At 41.7% G+C, this 18,313-nt stretch overlaps 1 protein-coding gene across 4 annotated transcripts in view; it reads right to left on the bottom strand.

The window, feature by feature from the left end:
- The window catches only part of LOC108412178 (E3 ubiquitin/ISG15 ligase TRIM25-like), a 56,134-nt gene extending 38,136 nt beyond the window's left edge, over window positions 1-17,998 (bottom strand). For all 4 annotated transcript variants that reach the window (XM_017684101.2, XM_037537413.1, XM_037537414.1 and 1 more), the window contains exons 1-4: window positions 17,374-17,998; window positions 16,255-16,350; window positions 15,812-16,045; window positions 15,511-15,670 (exon numbers count right to left, since the gene is read on the bottom strand). In XM_017684101.2, coding sequence (XP_017539590.1) covers window positions 15,511-15,670; window positions 15,812-16,045; window positions 16,255-16,350; window positions 17,374-17,964 — 1,081 coding nt within the window. In that variant the 5' untranslated portion in view covers window positions 17,965-17,998. The remainder of the gene's footprint in view (window positions 1-15,510; window positions 15,671-15,811; window positions 16,046-16,254; window positions 16,351-17,373) is intronic.
- Between the last annotated feature and the right edge of the window lie 315 nt (window positions 17,999-18,313).

Here is an 18,313-nt window from a genome sequence, read left to right as displayed (position 1 = left end):
TTGAACTTCCCTTGGTATACCAACTAGACATTGATATTTATTTCTGAGTGTACATATATTCTAGAAAACAATCCTTGTTTTTCCATGTTTGTCATGATGTTGTTTTAGTTACTTCAAGAAGGTATTAGTAATGAAGATATCATTGTACAACTATTTCCCTCCTTCTGATTTCTGACTATGGTATTTCAGTTACCAGCAGGATAACTTATTTACAGATCTTGTCAGTTTTATCCTGAGCTTCATAATAAAACTTTTTAATTTCTTCTTTATTAGCATCTGTTGTTGGGGAGTAAACTTGAATGAATGGAATGTTGAATGGTTATGCATGAAATCTGATTGACATCAGTCAGTCATTCACAGAATTGCATCCAATAATGGTCTTGTTGACATCCTTGTTGACAATAAAAGCCACTCCATTTCTTCTTTGTTGTTCATGGCCTGAGTAGTAGAGTGACCTTTGACATTGTCCTGTATATTTCTGCTGCCCAGTATAGGTGGAACTTTGCAGCCACCTAGCAGCACCCTAAGAACCAAATATCAAGACCAAATCAACGACATAGCAGCACTCTAGCAATCATGTAGGACTTATCACAGCAATCACTCTGCATTTTCATCAGAAAATGCAATTTTATAGTCTTATTATTATTATTATTATTATTAGGACATGTCTTTAGCTATTTAAAATATTTTCAAAAAGAGTGTGTTTGTTTTGGGTTTATGTAGATCCTGGAGCAGAACCGGACTTAGAACCATCTACACAGCAAGCTCAGGAGACCTTGGCTGAGCAAGTCATAGAACCAACCAGTACCACATCAGTTCCCAAAGGTATTGTCTGATAAATAAACATGATGGCAAACTTTTATGACATTGAAAAAACATTGCATGTTTTGACAAAACATGTTCTGCATTTACTCAGGTGTAAAGATGGTTAAGAGAAAGAAATGGGAGACCAGTGAAATGAAAGCAGTTGAAAAACATCTGAATAGGTTCCAAGTGCCAAGAATAGGTTACAGTGCCAAGAAAAAAGATTGAGTCCTGTATAAAAGTTGACCCTGCTGCATTCAAAGACCGACATTGGTTATCGGTAAAGTTCTTTGTAAAGAACAGAATCACTGCATTTAAAAGGAAAATGTAAACCAGAGCAAATGTCATTTGCAGTCTTTCTTTTTTCTGTTCATTGATAAAGTTCTAAAAAAAAGTTTTATTTCATTTTACAGTTTATTTTGTCAATCTTTAAAAAATGGTTCTTCAAGGGTTCTTTAGTAAAAACAGTGAAAGAGCTATTTGCATGCCTAAATGTTTCTTCACATGGTGAAATGGTTTTTCAGTTTGGAGAATGTGTTGTATGTGGATCTACTAATGAACCATTTTGAAATGGTTCTGTATAGCACCACATAGAGTTCTGTTACAAGCTTGATATCAGCACAATTGAAGAACTATAACATTTTCAAGTTCCTTTATAGAACCATATGCAACACAGTCTGAATAACCAGTTACCATGAATCAAAGGTCTATGTAGAATCACTGTCTTTACCAAAGTTCTCTTGAAAAACCATCTTTGAGATTTTTTTTTTCATACGTGCTATTATTTGACTGGCAGCTTACGTTTTTTGGTATTGCTTATGATTCGCTTTACATGTAAAAAGGAGTCATTAATTATTTGTGCATAAATACTGCATCACAAATGGCAAACAACTGGTTTAAAAAGAAACAAATAAAAGACCTGTTATTAATGTGTCTACATCAGTTGTCTTTTGTTACAAATATACATTATACGTGCATTTCAACTGTTCATAACATTTGTCCCCAGATTGTTCAAAAGTACCTACACAAGACAAGTATCTGTGTGTGAATTCTGATTTAACAGACTGAATGAAGGAGTGTGTGTGTGTGTGTGAGTGTGTGTGTGTGTGTGTGTCTGTGACAGTGTGTGAGATCTGATCTAACAGACTGAATGAAGGAGTGTGAGTGTGTGTGTGTGTGTGTGTGTGTGTGTGTGTGTGTGTGTGTGTGACTGTGGGTGTGTGTGTGTGTGTCTGTGACAGTGTGTGAGATCTGATCTAACAGACTGAATGAAGGAGTGTGTGTGTGTGTGTGTGTGTGTGTGTGTGTGTGTGTGTGTGTGTGTGTGTGACTGTGGGTGTGTGTGTGTGTGTCTGTGACAGTGTGTGAGATCTGATTTAACAGACTGAATGAAGGAGTGTGTGTGTGTGTGTGTGACTGAGTGTGTGTGTGAGAGTGTCAGTGTGTGTGTGAGTGTCAGTGTGAGTGTGTGTGAGTGAGTGAGTGTGTGTGACTGTGTGTGACTGCGTGTGTGTGTGTGTGTGTGTGTGTGTGTGTGTGTGTGTGTGTGTGTGTGTGTGCACTTGTTTTTATATAGTGGTGGGGACCAAGGCCTGACTGCACACCAAACCCGTGGGGACCTCTTACGCGGAGGCACAACCATTGCAAACGATAGAAAACTGAATTTTAACATATCTGGCAACATTTCCCTGAATTTGGTCAGTGGACCTAATGGGGTCGGTTGACAAGAAGAATGTGTTTACAAGGTCGCCACCAGGTAGGTGGCCGGACAGAGTGTGTGTAGGGTGTGTGTCGGGTGTGTGTGGAAGTGCGCCCCTGGAGGCCAAGAGGAGAACAACTGTGTATACAGTTTTTATGGTCAAAATGCAAATATGATATTTTATATTAATTTTAATATATGTGTAGTTCATATTTCTGCAAGTTATGTCATGGAAAATATAAATCAATAAACAAAACAACAAAAAGAGTAAAAAATCCCATAAAGTTTAAACGTTTTTGGTGATAAATTGCTGACTTTATTTTGGCCAACTCAGTCTAAATTATATGACTATCATGCAGTGTGATGAATGTGATTCCTGGTGGAAACATGTAACATAGAGGGGTTGTCAATAGTGAGGAGGGATGTCTTTTCTATGAAAATATGGTTATGAATTTGAGAAACATACATAAATTTAAGCTAAATCTAAATTAAAACAAATATATAATCCACTGTTAATAATACTAACAACAACAAAAACAACAACAATAATAAATAATAACAATATTAAATAATAATAGGTGGCGGCACGGTGGCATGGTGGGTAGCGCTGTCGCCTCACAGCGAGGAGGGCCTGGGTTCGATTCCCCGGTCGGGCTACTGGGGTCCTCTCTGTGTGGAGTTTGCATGTTCTCCCCATGTCTGCGTGGGTTTCCTCTGGGTTCTCCGGTTTCCTCCCACAGTCCAAAGACATGCAGTCAGGCCAATTGGACATGCTAAATTGCCCCTAGGTGTGTGTGTGTGTGTGTGTGTGTGTGTGTGTGTGTGTGTGTGTGTGTGTGTGTGTGTGTGTGTGTGAGAGTGTGAGTGACTGTCTGTGTTTGTCTGTCTGCCCTGCGATGGACTGGTGGCCCATCCAGGGTGTATCCTGCCTTCCGCCTGAAGACTACTGGGGGGGAGCCTACTGGGATAGGCTCCAGCACCCCCCTGCGACCCTGACGGAGAAGCGGCTTAGAAAATGGATGAATAATAATAACAACAATAATCAATGTTATTATTATTCAGTTTTATTATTATTTCTACTACTTTTATTATTTTGCTTTTTAAGAACCTAAAGATGCTTACTACTGTCAGTACACAGACAATACTACACAAGGCAAGACCAACAATAGTCTTAGGCTGGAATAATTTAGGCTTGAAAAAGATTATGAGCAAGTGTAAGAGATGTGTTTTAAGATTAGATTTAAAAGTAAAGAGGGAATTAAACTTTTTGGCGTGGTGGAAAACAATTCCAGAGACAAGGAGCAAATTTAGAAAAAGCTTGATCACTAAAGCCTTGAAGGTTGGGTGGTTGAATGAGACTGCTGTGCTTTACATTTACATTTATGGCATTTGGCTGATGCTCTTATCCAGAGTGACTTACAATTGGATTATTTTATACAGGTAGGCCAAGGTGGTGTTAGGAGTCTTGCCCAAGGACTCTTATTGGTATAGTGTAGGGACCTTACCCAGGTGGGGGATTGAACCCCAGTCTAGAGTGTAGAAGGCAGAGGTGTTACCCACTACACTAACCAACCACCTTTATACACTCACTGGCCACTTTATTAGGTATTAGGTGTTCAATTGCTTGTTAACACAAATAGCTAATCAGCAAAATCACACGGCCGCAACTCAGTGCATTTAGGCATGTATAGGTGGTCAAGACAATTTCCTGAAGTGCAGACCGAGCATCAGAACGGGGAAGAAAGGGGGTTTAAGGGACTTTGAACGTGGCGTGGTTGTTGGTGCCAGACAGGAGTATTTCAGAAACTGCTGATCTACTGGGATTTTCACGCACAACCATCTCTAGGGTTTACAGAGTACGGTCCGAAAAAGAGGAAACATCCAGTGAGCGGTCAGTTGTGTGGACGAAAATGCCTTGTAAATGTGAGAGGTCAGAGGAGAATGGACAGACTGGTTCCTGGTGATAGAAAGGCAACAGGAACTCAAAAAACCACTTGTTACAACCAAGTAATGCAGAACATCATCTCTGAATGCACAACACATTGAACCTTGAAGAAGATGGGCTACAGCAGCAGAAGACCACACCAGGTGCCACTCCTGTCTGCTAAGAACAGGAAACTGAGACTACAGTCCACACGGACTCACCAAAATTGGACAATAGAAGATTGGGAAAATGTTGCCTGGTCTGACGAGTCTCGATTTCAGCTGTGGCATTGAGATGGTCGGGTCAGAATTTGACGTAAACAACATGAAAGCATGGATCCATCCTGCGCTATATCAGCAGTTCAGGTTGGTGGTGGTGGTGTGATGGTGTGGGGGATAATTTCTTGGCACACTTTGAGCCCCTCAGTACCAACTGAGCATTGTTTAAATGCCACAGCCTGCCTGTGTATTGTTACTGACCATGTCCCTCCCTTTATGACCAGTGTACCCATCCTCTGATGGCTACTTCCAGCAGGATAATGCACCACGTCACAAAGCTCATATCATCTCCAACTGGTTTCTTGAACATGACAGTGAGTTCAATGTACTCCAATGGCCTCCACAATCACCAGATCTCAATTCAATAGAGCGCCTTTGGGATGTGGTGGAACGGGAAATTTGCATCATAGATGTGCAGCCGACAAATCTGCAGCTCTGAGGAACGTTTCCAACACCTTGTTGAAAGTGTGCCACAAAGAATTAAGGCAGTCCTGAAGGCAAAAGGGGGTCCAGCCTTTTACTAGCAAGTACCTAATAAAATGACTGGTGAGTCTATGTAAGTAGAAGAATTTTTAATTGTATGTGGGATTTTGCACCTCCAATGGATATGTTGGATACCATGTAATATGGTGATGCGAGAGGGTGTGGGTGAGGAGATGTTTGAGAATGGAGGAAGAGCTAACACCAGCAAGAAGGGAGTTCATCTAACCTGATTCCCCCAGCAAACAGTACCGAAACACAGCCACACTTGTGTTAATCAACGTAAATCTGCCCCACACTTGATCATTCAAACCTGCTGTTTGAACTGAGAGATCCACTCCAATAATGAGCTACAGAAAGTGCACAATCATTTTCAGCAGCATGGCTGCTAAAGTGTGTGTTCACCTGACATTTGGGGTCCCCACCGCAACCACCCCTCCCCCAACACTATAGAAAGCACATGGTCATTTCAGCAGCATGGCCGCTAAAGTGTGTTTTCACCTGACATTTGGGGTCCCCACCGCTACAACCCCTCCCCCAACATGGGGGCAGGGCAGGGGCAGGGCGTATCTGATGGGACAGCTTGTTTGGAACCTTAATTGTTTCTTCCCACTACCGACACTCAACTGGAACTCTGCACTGGAGGACAAAAGGTAAAACTATTCTTATCTATATTGTTTATTTTAATTCTGGCTTTCAGCAGTTGAAAATGAGTGTGTGTATTAATGCCAACAACTAGCCAACTAGCAGTGTGCTTGCTGGCTGGCAAACTTGTTTAGCAATGTACCTAAATATGAAAGCTGTTTTATAGCATTATAAAATGAATTATTTGGTTTAGCCTATCTTGTTGTTCGACTGTGTCATAGAATATATTGATTCATGATGTTTTACCATGCTGTGAAGAAGATAGTTCCATGATAGCTAGTACACAGTGAGCAGGTCTGTCTAGCCAGTTAGTTAGATAACTAGCAAGCAAGCTCTTTAGGTTTAATGGTGCATTTAGCTTAGCGAGAAGATGGCTGGTCTAAGCTGGACTTTGATGGTCACAGTGGTTGAAAAGCTGCTCATTCAGGCAAAATCATACACTATACTGGTAAACCAGCTGTTAACTAGCTCCTGAACAGCATAGTGTATATTACATTTAAATTTTTAGGACTAGTCTATCAGCATGACCAGATTCACTGATTGACCAGTTGGGTCGAACTGGTCATACTGTTGAACCAACATGACCAAGCTGGATGTCCAGCTTTGCCACGCTGGTGTATCAGCATGAAGAACCAGACCAAACTAAACAACCAGCATGACCAGTGTATTTATGCTAGTGGAACAGCATGCTGGTCAGCCAGCGTGTTAAAGCTGGTTATTCTGGTCGTTTAGCTTGGTCAGGTTGATCAAAGTCAAACAAACACACACCCTGTGCCTATCAAGAGCTAAACTGATGAACTACCTTAACCTGCTCGACCCTTTCGAGCCAGACAGGCTGTTTTATTCAGCAGGGCGTTTATTGCTGATCACAGAAATTTGTACAGTACTTTACTTATGTATTGTCGCTGTCAGACAAAAAAACGATCTCCAAAATGGCAACATTAATGTGTTGTTTCCAATGTAAAAAGATTTTATTCCACGTCATTTTGGAAGATTTATTTTGGTTAATTCTTGGCATTTTGACATTTTGTAAAGAACTGCATTATGTCAAAAAGTGACAAATAAAAAATATGGAGATAAAATGTTTTTGCGTGACAGCGACAGTCTCCAAATTGTGAGAATTATTGTCTGTTTTTTGAGAATGCTGGGCATATGTTTTTAACAGTTAGTTCCTGTTTCTTTAACCATCTTAACAGACCATATAAAGCTGAAGAAAAAGTAACTCCAGAAGCTCATCTTGTTTATGTGAACAAAACCTGTCCTGAAGAGCTGTCAACAAGAATGGAGGTAAATGTAGTGTTAACTTGATCAATAAAATGCTTCAACTCTAATAATAGTTTAATAGTTTGCTGGCACCTGGTGATAGTTAATATCCTTACTGATACTTTTAACTTCAAGATGTTGATTGAATACCTGCTTATGTCTACCCAAACTTTACTGAATACTGAACTGGAGTTTTTCTACTACTTTCTAACTTGCAGTAATAATTGGTAATGGAATGATATTTGTGTCAAGGCTAAAGGACAGTAAAATGGAGCTTGTAGAAAGAGAAAAATAAACAGACCAAAACACAAATGCCAAGCTTTCTTACTTACGTACATTCTGTGCTACTTTTTTCTAGACCAGAGAGCATTCAAAGAATGTGATCGACAGTAACCAAGCCCGATCTTCTTTTTGAAATTTATTACATTCATTCTCTGATACCAAAATGGCACAGATTCTGTAGTATGAATGGGTGCTCCTGTTGTTTTTATTCCACCGGAGCTACAACCCATTGTCCGCTCCCGCAGCCACCACCACCACTAGGAAGACCCAGACCTACCGACCGCGAGTGAGCATGCTGATCCGAGGAGAGCGCTCCAGAGGCGGCGACGCAAGCGAGGCAAGAGGGGAGGGCTGCATGCTAGGCTAAAGGCTCGCGCTAGCCGACCACCAGTGCCTAGCCTCTTGCTAGCTAACGTGCGGTCACTGGAGAACAAGCTGGACGAGCTGAGAGCTAGGATAACATCTCAGCGGGAAACAAGAGAGTGCTGCGCTCTAATGTTCATTGAAACCTGGCTCTCAGACAGAGTACCGGACAATGCTATCCAGCTAGGGTTTCACTCTGTGCATCGCGGAGATCGCACGGCAGCCTCCGGTAACGCTAAGGGTGGAGGTGTGTGTGTTTGTAAACAACGCGTGGTGTAAAGACATACGGACCGTTTATAAGCACTGCTCACCAGACCTGGAGTTCCTGCTGTTAAAATGTCGTCCCTATTATTTACCTAGGGAATTCTGTGCTGAATTTTTAACATCTGTATATATTAATCCACGGGCTAACTCTGCGGCAGCGCTCGGCAAACTCCATGACGTCATCAGCGCGTTAGAGACGGCTCACCCTGATGCCGTGTTTATCATTGCTGGTGATTTCAACCAGTGCAACTTATGGACTATATTTCCGAAATACTTCCAACATGTGGACGTTCCAACCCGTGACAAAAACATCCTGGATCACGTGTACAGTAATGTACGCGGTGCATACAGGGCTGCACCCCGCCCCCACTTTGGACTCTCAGACCACATCTCCTTGTTCATGTACCCAGCTTACAGACAAAGGCTGAAACAAACACATCCGGTTACCAAAACGGTTCAAGTATGGTCTCCGGAGACTGAGAGCATACTGCAGGACTGTTTTGCTACGACAGACTGGGATGTGTTTAAAGCTGCAGCCACTATGGAGGACTCTTCTGTCAGCATTCAAGAATATGGTGAACACGTGTCTGGCTACATCAGCATGTGTGTGGATAACATCGTGCCCACCACACAAGTGAAGAGGTTTCCCAACCAGAAGCCCTGGATTAACAGTCAGGTACGACACATGCTCCGTACTCGCTCTCTTGCATACAGATCAGGCAATGAGACAGAGTACAAAGCTGCGAAGTACAGACTGAGGAAAGTCATCACAGCAGCCAAGAGGCAGGACAGGGAGAAACTGGATGGCTTCTACTCCACTGCTGACTCCAGGCAGATGTGGCAAGGCCTACAACACATCACAGAGTACAGGACCATCACCAGCAACATCAGCTCCACAGACAGCCTACCAGACGACCTCAACACATTCTACACCCGTTTCGAAACCTCCAGCACTAGCACCGGGAGGTTCACACACACACACAGCCCACTCAACCCCAGTCCCCCCCTCTGTCAGTATCAACAGGCCAGGTCTGCAAAGCTCTGAGAAAGATCAACCCCCGCAAGGCACCAGGACCAGACAAGATTCCTGGGCGGGCCCTCAGAGCATGTGCGAACGAGCTGGCTAATGTACTGACCTCCATTTTCAATCTCTCTCTCAGCCAGAGCATTGTTCCCACCTGCTACAAAAGGACAGTCATAGTCCCCATTCCTAAGAAGAGCCCCCCCACCAGCCTGAATGACTACAGACCAGTAGCACTCACTCCAATCATTATGAAGTGCTTTGAGAGAGTGGTGCTGGCCCACATACAAGACAGCATACCGGACACGCTGGACCCCTGCAGTACGCCTACCGTCACAACAGATCCACCTCGGACGCAGTTGCTGCTGCCCTTCACTACTACCTCTCCCACCTGGAAAACAAAGACTCCTACATAAGGATGCTCTTTGTTGACTACAGCTCAGCCTTCAAAACGGTCATCCCACACAAACTCACCCACAAACTCTCCACACTCGGCCTGCACCCCACCCTCTGTGACTGGCTTTTGGACTTTCTGACTGGCAGGCCCCAGTCTGTCAGGATCAGCAACAGGACTTCAGCCAGCATCACCACCTACATCGGCACTCCACAGGGCTGCGTCCTCAGCCCTATTCTCTACACCCTGTTCACCCATGACTGTGTCGCCTCCCACAAGGACAACATCATCCTGAAGTTTGCTGACGACACAGCAGTGATAGGACGTATCACTGGTGGAGATGAAGCAGCCTACAGGAGGGAGGTGACCAGAGTGGTGTTATGGTGTGATGATAACAACCTCATCCTCAACACGGACAAGACAAAGGAGCTGATAGTGGACATGAGGAAGGAGAGGAGACCTCATCGGCCACTTTTTATCCGGGAGCTCGAGGTGGAGAGGGTGAGCAGCTTTAAATACCTGGGTGTCCACATCAGTGAAGACCTCACATGGTCACTGAACACCAAGCAGCTAGTCAGAAAGGCTCAACAGCGGCTGTACTTCCTGAGGAGGCTGAGGAAGTTTGGGATGTCTCCGGTGATCCTCAGCAACTTCTACAACTGTGTCATTGAGAGCCTCCTGACCAGCTGCATCACCGTGTGGTACGGCAGCTTGAACGTGATGGATCGTAAATGCCTACAGAGAGTGGTGAAGACTGCAGAGAAGATCACCAATTCTCCACTGCACTCTCTGCAGAACATTTACAATCATAGAGTCCAAAGGAAGGCTGCCTCCATCATCAAAGACCCCACCCACCCCCAGCACGGTCTGTTCAAACCTCTGCCCTCAGGCCGGAGGTATAGGAGCATGATGTGCAAGACCTCCAGACTAAAGAACTCCTTCTTCCCCACCGCAATCAGAGTTCTGAATCAGAAATAACTATTCTCACTTCGGTCTGCCAGACTTAGGTACAGACGTGTGATGTGTATCCCACTGGTAAAGAACTCTTTCCTCAGGAATAACCAGCAACTACTGTCACTTTAACTGTAGCACATGTTTACAATTGCACTATTGCACTTTACTACTCATTTCTGCTGCAGATAATCATGTTCCCGGCAAGGCACAGCACTATCCATCCATACGACTTTAATTTATACATTGCACTGTTTCTTGATTAATATATATGGTTGTATATATACTCTTTTGTATTTCTAATGTTATATCTGGCATTCTTAGCAAGGAGCAAAGTAAGCTTTTCATTGTATATAAGGAAACCTGTTTCCGCTGTACAAATGACAAACACTTTGAACTTTGAACTTGAACTTGAACTTCAGTTATGCTAAATTCATAGTATATTGCACATCATATTAATGTTTTGTGCCAGGAGCATTTGATAAGGTGCCCAAATCGTTTATTGACAAAAATGTTAACTAGAATAAGATAAAAATTCATCAGAACACAGAACTAATAACACAATATAAATGTTTTTAATTTAATTTATTTAACATTTTATATTAATTGTACTGATTATCCTTTTTTTTTTTAGAAAACATTCATACAAGAATGTTCTGATAGCGACAGAGATACAGAGATCTTAAGCTCAGATTCTCCTGCCAGTGAGGGCACAGCTGTGCCAGATTTGAAGAGGACTGAGAGCATATTTGTAAGTCTGTTTTTGTGTTATTGTCTTCTTTTGAAACTCTACAGTTTATGCCAATTATTTTTTTAAAGAACAAACAGCACAGTTCACATTTATCAAACCATTTAAATCATTTCATATCCTGTAGAGTAATGAAATTAGAGTTCACACCAAACAGACCTCATTTACAATGTAATAAAGTACAGAATGCATGTCGATCAAGCTTCATTTTAAAACATACCCAATTTTTAAGTTACATAAACTTAAAAATAGAAATTAGATAATAGATAATTTAAAAATATATATTTAAACTACACAATTCACACTTGTCAAACCTAATTTTAAAATGGAGTTCCAAATCTAAACTTTTGCTGTAGTAGACATTTTGTATTAGGGGTGCAATGACTAATCGACTTGGTCAACTAAAATCAATGACCAAATTAGTTGTCAACCAATTTAATAGTCAATTAGTTGTTGACATAATCACACGTTTATCACGCTAAGTAGGAACATCTTGTGACACATGTGAATTGCGAATCAGATTTTTACCATAACAGTATGAAATACAGGGTTTTTTTTGCCACTGTTACTTTTTCTAGCAATATTTCCCTCAATCTGGACGCAGAGCTGAGGTGAAAACTATGCCGCTGTCTCTCACATGAACAGAACATGCAGATAAAACCATCAGAAATGGTTTTATCTACAAATCAAATCAGCCTGAGGGTTGTAGATGCAGTCCCACCCTTTAACAAACTGAGCCAATTGGTTTGCTGTTTACACTGCAAGGGTCTACAGTGTCAAAATAAAACTCACTAATACAAAGTTGCAGTAATGCTTTCAAACTGAAAACTAAAATTACTCTCACAAACTGGTTTCGCATTTGGATCTTTTTTGCTGATCTGAAAAATTATGGGAAAACTTGTTTACTTTTATTATTTTATTGCTACTGCTTTACAGATTTTTGATTTTAAATTTTGATCATAAAAAATATTGCTGTTTTATTCATCTTCTATTAGCTGGAATATTCAGTAAAGAGTTAATATTTGAATGAGGTATTTCATTTTATTGTCAACAAATGTGTAAATGACCTCAAGCTAAATTTAAAAGCTCATATGAGTTTTGACTATTATAATTGTCATTCATTGCAGCTCTAATTTGTAAATCTTTTTGTAATAAACATTGTCGGGAGTTATTTTAGCCAATTCCTTGAGCAGTTTTCATCAATTTGGATGTCATACTGTTTATTACTAAGCGTATAAATTAAAACAATAAATTACAAGTCAGATAAAAACTAAAGCTATCTTGAATGTTCAATTTCTAGTTGACAAGAAAATTACTTGGCTACACCCCTGATGCATCAGTCAGCAGTGCTGAAAATAGTGAAGACGGGTACATTCCTGACACATCTGAGACTAGTTCTGAAGAAAGTGAAAGGATCCCTTCACCTAAAAAGAGAAGAATTGCGACCGACTCCAGAACACAATCGCATGATAAAGTGACCTCATACAACAGAAGCAAAGGTAAAAACAAAACCCCCTTATCTACCTCAACAGTAGTTAAAGACATGCCAAATTGAGATGGCGATCACAGTAGTGAAATATCAGTTATGAAACTGAAGAAGACAGTACATGGCAGAAAGATGTACAACAAAAAACAATACTGCTTGTATTGGTCAAAACCGTCCTGTAAGATGGCAAGACACTTGGAATGAATTCATAAGAACAAGCTGGAAGTGGCTAGAGCTCTTAGTTTTAGTATAGGGAATCGAAGGAAAGAAGAATTCAGTTGGATCTTTTATGTAATAAAGGAAACACAAGTGTCATTAGTGTTCACAACACTAATGTTCTCAAAATGCTTCAGCTCTAATAACAGTTTAATAGGTACCACTGAGGTCCACACTTTACTAATCCTTCAACTACATTCATTGCACCTGCATGCTTTAGTACCATTACCTTCTTATAGACAGTAATAAAAACCAATTCAGGCTGTTGGCTGCATATTTCTGGTTGGTGGACTGTTCTAAGTTCAGCAGCGACACTGAGGGGTTTAATCACTCCAGCAGCACTGCTGTGTCTGATCCACTTGTACTAGCACTGCACACACTAACACACCACCCAAATAGCACTTGCTCTGTGGTGGTCCTGTAGGGTTTTGACCAATGAAGAACAGGGTTAAAGGAGGCTAACAGAGTATTAGAGAAAAAGATGGACTACAGTCTGTAATTATAGATCTACACAGAGCTCCTATACGGTCAGTGGACCTGAAAGGATGGATAGCGAGTGTAGAAAACTGGTCATAATAATGTGACTCGTCTGTATGGCTGTTTACCTGTCTTTCTATCATTTTTTTGGCTCTTTACTCTTTCCTCTTTCTCTCCCTTTTTCTTTATCAATCTACCCCTTCTGTTATTTCAAATGATATATGTTACTAACTCTGCATATTTAATAGCCAATCCATTAATTCTAGGAATTGTGTAGAATAAAATATTCCAAAACATTTACTTTAAAAAAGTGTCTTTAAGAAATTTTATATTGTTTTGGTAACGTCACCTTCTCAGTTAAGGATTTACACAGGTTTTATGTCTCAGGATGTCTTGCATTACCAGTAGGCTTGAGTGTGAGTGTATTTTGGCCTATTAGGACCTATTATGCTCATTTTGATTCTTAGACTCTACATACACAAAAGGCTACATGACACACAAAATAATGCAAATAAACAGAGAATCATACTATCCCTCCTTTGAAGTAAAAGGATTTCAGATGAAGATTTAAAGGATGTTTGCCCATTTTGAAAATGGGAAGACAAATTAATAAATGAATGATGTTCTTTAGGTTCTTTGAAGTCAAAAAGAAGACAATAGTCCTCTGAAGAGATCAAAGCGGTGGAAGACAAATTCATGGATTGGATATCATCTGGCAGAGTTCGGGGAAAAAAAGAATGTATAGAATGTATAAGTGCAGCTCCAGCAGCACTTAAATCCAGAAACTCCAGGAGATCATTTACCAGCTGCTCCCTTTCTTTTTCTATAACTCTTGTGCTTTCTCTATCTCTTTTTTGTTGTATCTCCATGCTGTATCATTTCATTCCTCTTTTTTCTAACTCCAAGAAATTTTATGACCAGTTTACCACCCGAGAGATTTTGTATAACTAAGTTCACTCAATCTGTAAAAAAACAAAAACAAAAAAAGACTTTAAAAGGAAAATGCTGATGAAAAATGATATATTTGGAGTAAAAATTTGATCAAGTTTTTTTTCTAAAACTGCACTGACATCCAAAAGTCAAATTTATTTATGTAGTGCTTTTTACAGCTGTTTGTCACAAAGCAACTTTGCAGAATGTGTCAGAACACCTAATGAGCAAGCTAAGGGTGAGGAAAAAATCTTGATGACATCTGGAGAACAAGTGAGCAAGAGAATATTGATGACTGTTGATATGTTCTGGAGTTCATGTGAATTATGTTTAATATTTCCTTAGAAATTGAGGGGAAAAAGACATTTTAAAAACATTTAAGATGTGGTCCCCACTGGTAACCTTCCAGACATACACACGATATATGACGTCATATTTTCATATGCAAATTCTTTTGACGTCACTGGTTCCCACAAGGATCTCTCACCTGACAGGGTCCCCACCTGTATGCAGAATGTCAGGTCTGGCTTCTGTTGTGAATTCTTGTATTTTGAAGTGATCGGCATTGCATTGGGATGTTTCTGAACTCAGATCAGCTTCTGCCTTGTCTCTAAACACTTTAGAAACGGTGGTCCCCGCCCGGCTGCATCTAGTCTTGTGTCCCCACCATGTAGCAAAGACACGTATGTGTGAGAGTGTGTGTGTGTGTGTGTGTAAGAGATCTGATCTAACAGACTGAATGAAGGAGGCTGTGTGTGTGTGTGTGTGTGTGTGTGTGTGTGTGTGTGTGTGTGTGTGTGTGTGTGTGTGTGTGTGTGTGAGATCTGATCTAACAGACTGAATGAAGGAAACTCAAACACTCGCTCAGAAAGACAGAAGCAGCTAAAAGACACACAGCACAGTCTCCGTGTTTAAATCAGATCAGTCTGGGTTTCGAACAGGATTCAGTTACTCTGCCCCTTTTACTGAGTTCCTGTGTTTCTCTGACTGTCTGTCTCTCACTGTTCAGGTCAGAATCCTTTATTAGCTTTTATGTTATATTTCACCTGAACTGCAAAAAGAGCATTAATTTTAACAGCATTAATATTCAGAATAACATTCAGTTGTACAACAACCACAAACTCACCATATGAGCCTGAACTAAGACCCACTGTGTGAACATGTAACTACACAACACACACACACTGAACTGAAAAGTGTCAAATTTAATTTGTCGTCAATTTTGTGAATTTGTGTTAAATTAAAAGATTTCTGTCCCTCTGTTTCCAGCAGAAGCTCCTCTTACCATGTGGAGAGATTTTCCTGAACTCCTCCTTGCAGAATTCCTCTAGTCTCTCTTTAATCTCACAGAGAGATTTCCTCACTCCATCAAATGAGGGATGTTGATGGACAGTGAAGCTGTAGGAGTCCTCACATCCAGCAGAGACTCTCAGAGACTGGAAGCTCTACAGAGAGGAAACAGAACCGAGGAACATGAAGGAGGACAAGAGCATTAAATGTTCTCAAATCATGTTACACCAAAAATAACCTTAAGATTTTAGAGCCTCCCTGAGGAGCAGGTCCCTCTGTAGGTGAATGATGGTTACCTGGAGGAAGTGGATGTGATCCTCTGTGACTGAAAGCTGCTCCAGCTCAGTGTTCCTCCTCTTCAGATCATCAATCTCCTGCTGCAGGTTCTCCAGGAGTTCTTCAGTTTGTCTCAGCTGGTTCTTCTCCTGAGTTTTGATCAGCTCTGTTACCTCAGAGTGCTTCTTCTCAATGGAGCGGATCAGTTCAGTGAAGATCCTCTCACTGTCCTCCACTGCTGCCTGTGCAGAGCGCTGTTAGGACACACACACACAAGATGGAGCTCCATTTACACTCCAGCTATCATTCACTCTCTCACTGGGACTGTAGACGACTGACTGTCCACATTGTGGCTGTGTAGGACCCCAAAGTGTCCAACACTGGACTCCTCACTGTCCGACTGGAGGAGAGTCTGAGTGAGCTGTGAAACAGCTGCTCCAGCAGATCTCTGCCCACTACTCACCTTAAGAGTGACCACAGCCTGTTTCAGCTCCTGCAGCTTCTTCTCTTTCTGCTGGAGTCTTTGCTGGGATTTCTTCTGAACCTCCTCCAGCTGATTCTAAGGAGAAATCAACAACGTTCACTGTTTTGTGTGACGTTTCAAGTTTCTCCATACAGCATTTTAAACATTATTTGTTTTGCCTGCTCCAACAACGACAGTGACCACCCACCCAGCACTGTGCATGCAAAATAGCAGCGTGCAGTAGGAAACATTTAGGTGAAAGCCACCTTCCAAATATTCCTCCACCACATATTCCCCGAAGTTGATGAGGCTGAAGTTGGCTTCCTGTTCATATTTTGCCATTCCACCTTAAATCATTCAGCAATTTCGTTCTATTCCTGAATGTAACTGCTTCACCATTCAAGGTGGAGTGGGGAAGTTTGAACGAGTAGCTGGTGAAAAAGATGCTGACCAGATTCATTGAGAGAGTTGAAAGGTATGAAAACGGATGAGGAGGTTGCCCTGTTTCTGCTTAACAGACGGGCAACATTAAGTTATTTTTGCTGTTTCACAGAACCAACAGGTCAGTACCATTTAACCCCTTTTCCTCATGTTTGTGATAACAACTGTTTAGCTTTGTAGCAGCAATTATTGACAAGAAGATCTGCATAAAAAAACTAATTTGCTAGCCTAGTGTCGTTCTCCGTGGCCATGCATTTCCATGAATTTTGGGAGCGGAGCTTCTGAAGGACCACTGAGGAGGGGGGTGTGTACCTGTTTTGCTACTGAGCTTTAATATCGACAGTCATTCTCCAGAATCATATATTGCACCTTTAAACTTACAAAACTGAACATTACTGGCAGTTGAAGAGTGAAAGTCCACTCATGTGGGCAGTACAGAGTCATGCGGGCACTGCAGAGCTGGAAAACTGCAGGAGGAATGAAGCTGGGCGTTGGCTGGACATTTTTCAGCACTTGATTTTTTGTTCTTCTGTATTATTTAAGCTACGTAACAAAACATTGCACATTCAGTCATTTGATGACCCACACAACAGTTCAAACGTTGTATCTGATTAATGCAGCTGATGAAGTTTAATAATATAATCAATGTGAATCGATTCTAAAAGATTTTTCTCCCACCTGTTTCTCGGTTCTCTCGGCTGCAGCTGCTACTGTATCGTGGCCTTTGTGTTCATCCATCGTACACAAATAACAGATGCAGCTTTGGTCAGTACGGCAGTAGATCTCCATCAGTTTGTCATGTTGAGAGCAGATCTTCTCCTGTAGTGGTGTGGAGACTTGGACCAGCTGGTGTTTGATCAAGGCTGGAATTTCCAGATGAGGTTTAAGATGAGTTTCACAGAGAGACACTACACACACCAAACAGGACTTGATGGCTTTGAGTTTCCTCCCAGTGCAGAAATCACACTCCACATCTCCAGGTCCAGCGTAACAGTGAGCAGGAGAAGCAGCTTGGAGTTCTGGCTTCTTCAGTTTCTCCACCACTTCAGCCAGCATGTTGTTCCTGCGTAGAACAGGCCTCGGAGTGAAGGTCTCTCTGCACTGGGGGCAGCTGTAGACCCCCCTCTGATCCTCCTGGTCCCAACAGCCATTTATACACACCATACAGAAACTGTGTCCACAGGGAATGGCCACTGGATCCTTCAGCAGATCCAGACAGACTGGACAGCTGAACTGGACCTGATTTACTGAAATACTGGCCTCTGCCATTTTCCTGATCTCAGAGAGAGAGAGAGAGAGAGAGAGAGAGAGAGAGCAGCACTCTGGGATAAGTTTCGTTTTCTCTGAACTGAGTAGGAGCAGCTTCCTGCATCTGTGTGTTAAAGTGCTGCAGAGAGAGAGAGAGACAGACAGAGAGAGAGAGAGAGAGAGAGAGAGAGAGAGAGAGAGAGAGGTAAAGTAAGAGCAGATGGAGATACGAGGACGAGTCAGGAGCAGAATTTTTAAAGAATAAATGTGGAGTTGGGCTTTAAAAGTAATGGATTAAGTTGACCTGAGTCTGTAGGAGTAACACGGTCAGAAGCTGTTCACAGTAATGAGCTACAATACGCTGCTCAGA

The sequence above is a fragment of the Pygocentrus nattereri genome, chromosome 4 (assembly GCF_015220715.1).
Source record: "Pygocentrus nattereri isolate fPygNat1 chromosome 4, fPygNat1.pri, whole genome shotgun sequence".
Classification (NCBI taxonomy): Eukaryota; Metazoa; Chordata; class Actinopteri; order Characiformes; family Serrasalmidae; genus Pygocentrus; species Pygocentrus nattereri.
The sequence above is the reverse complement of the archived record's forward strand: the minus strand, read 5'-3'. Positions and strand labels throughout refer to the sequence as shown.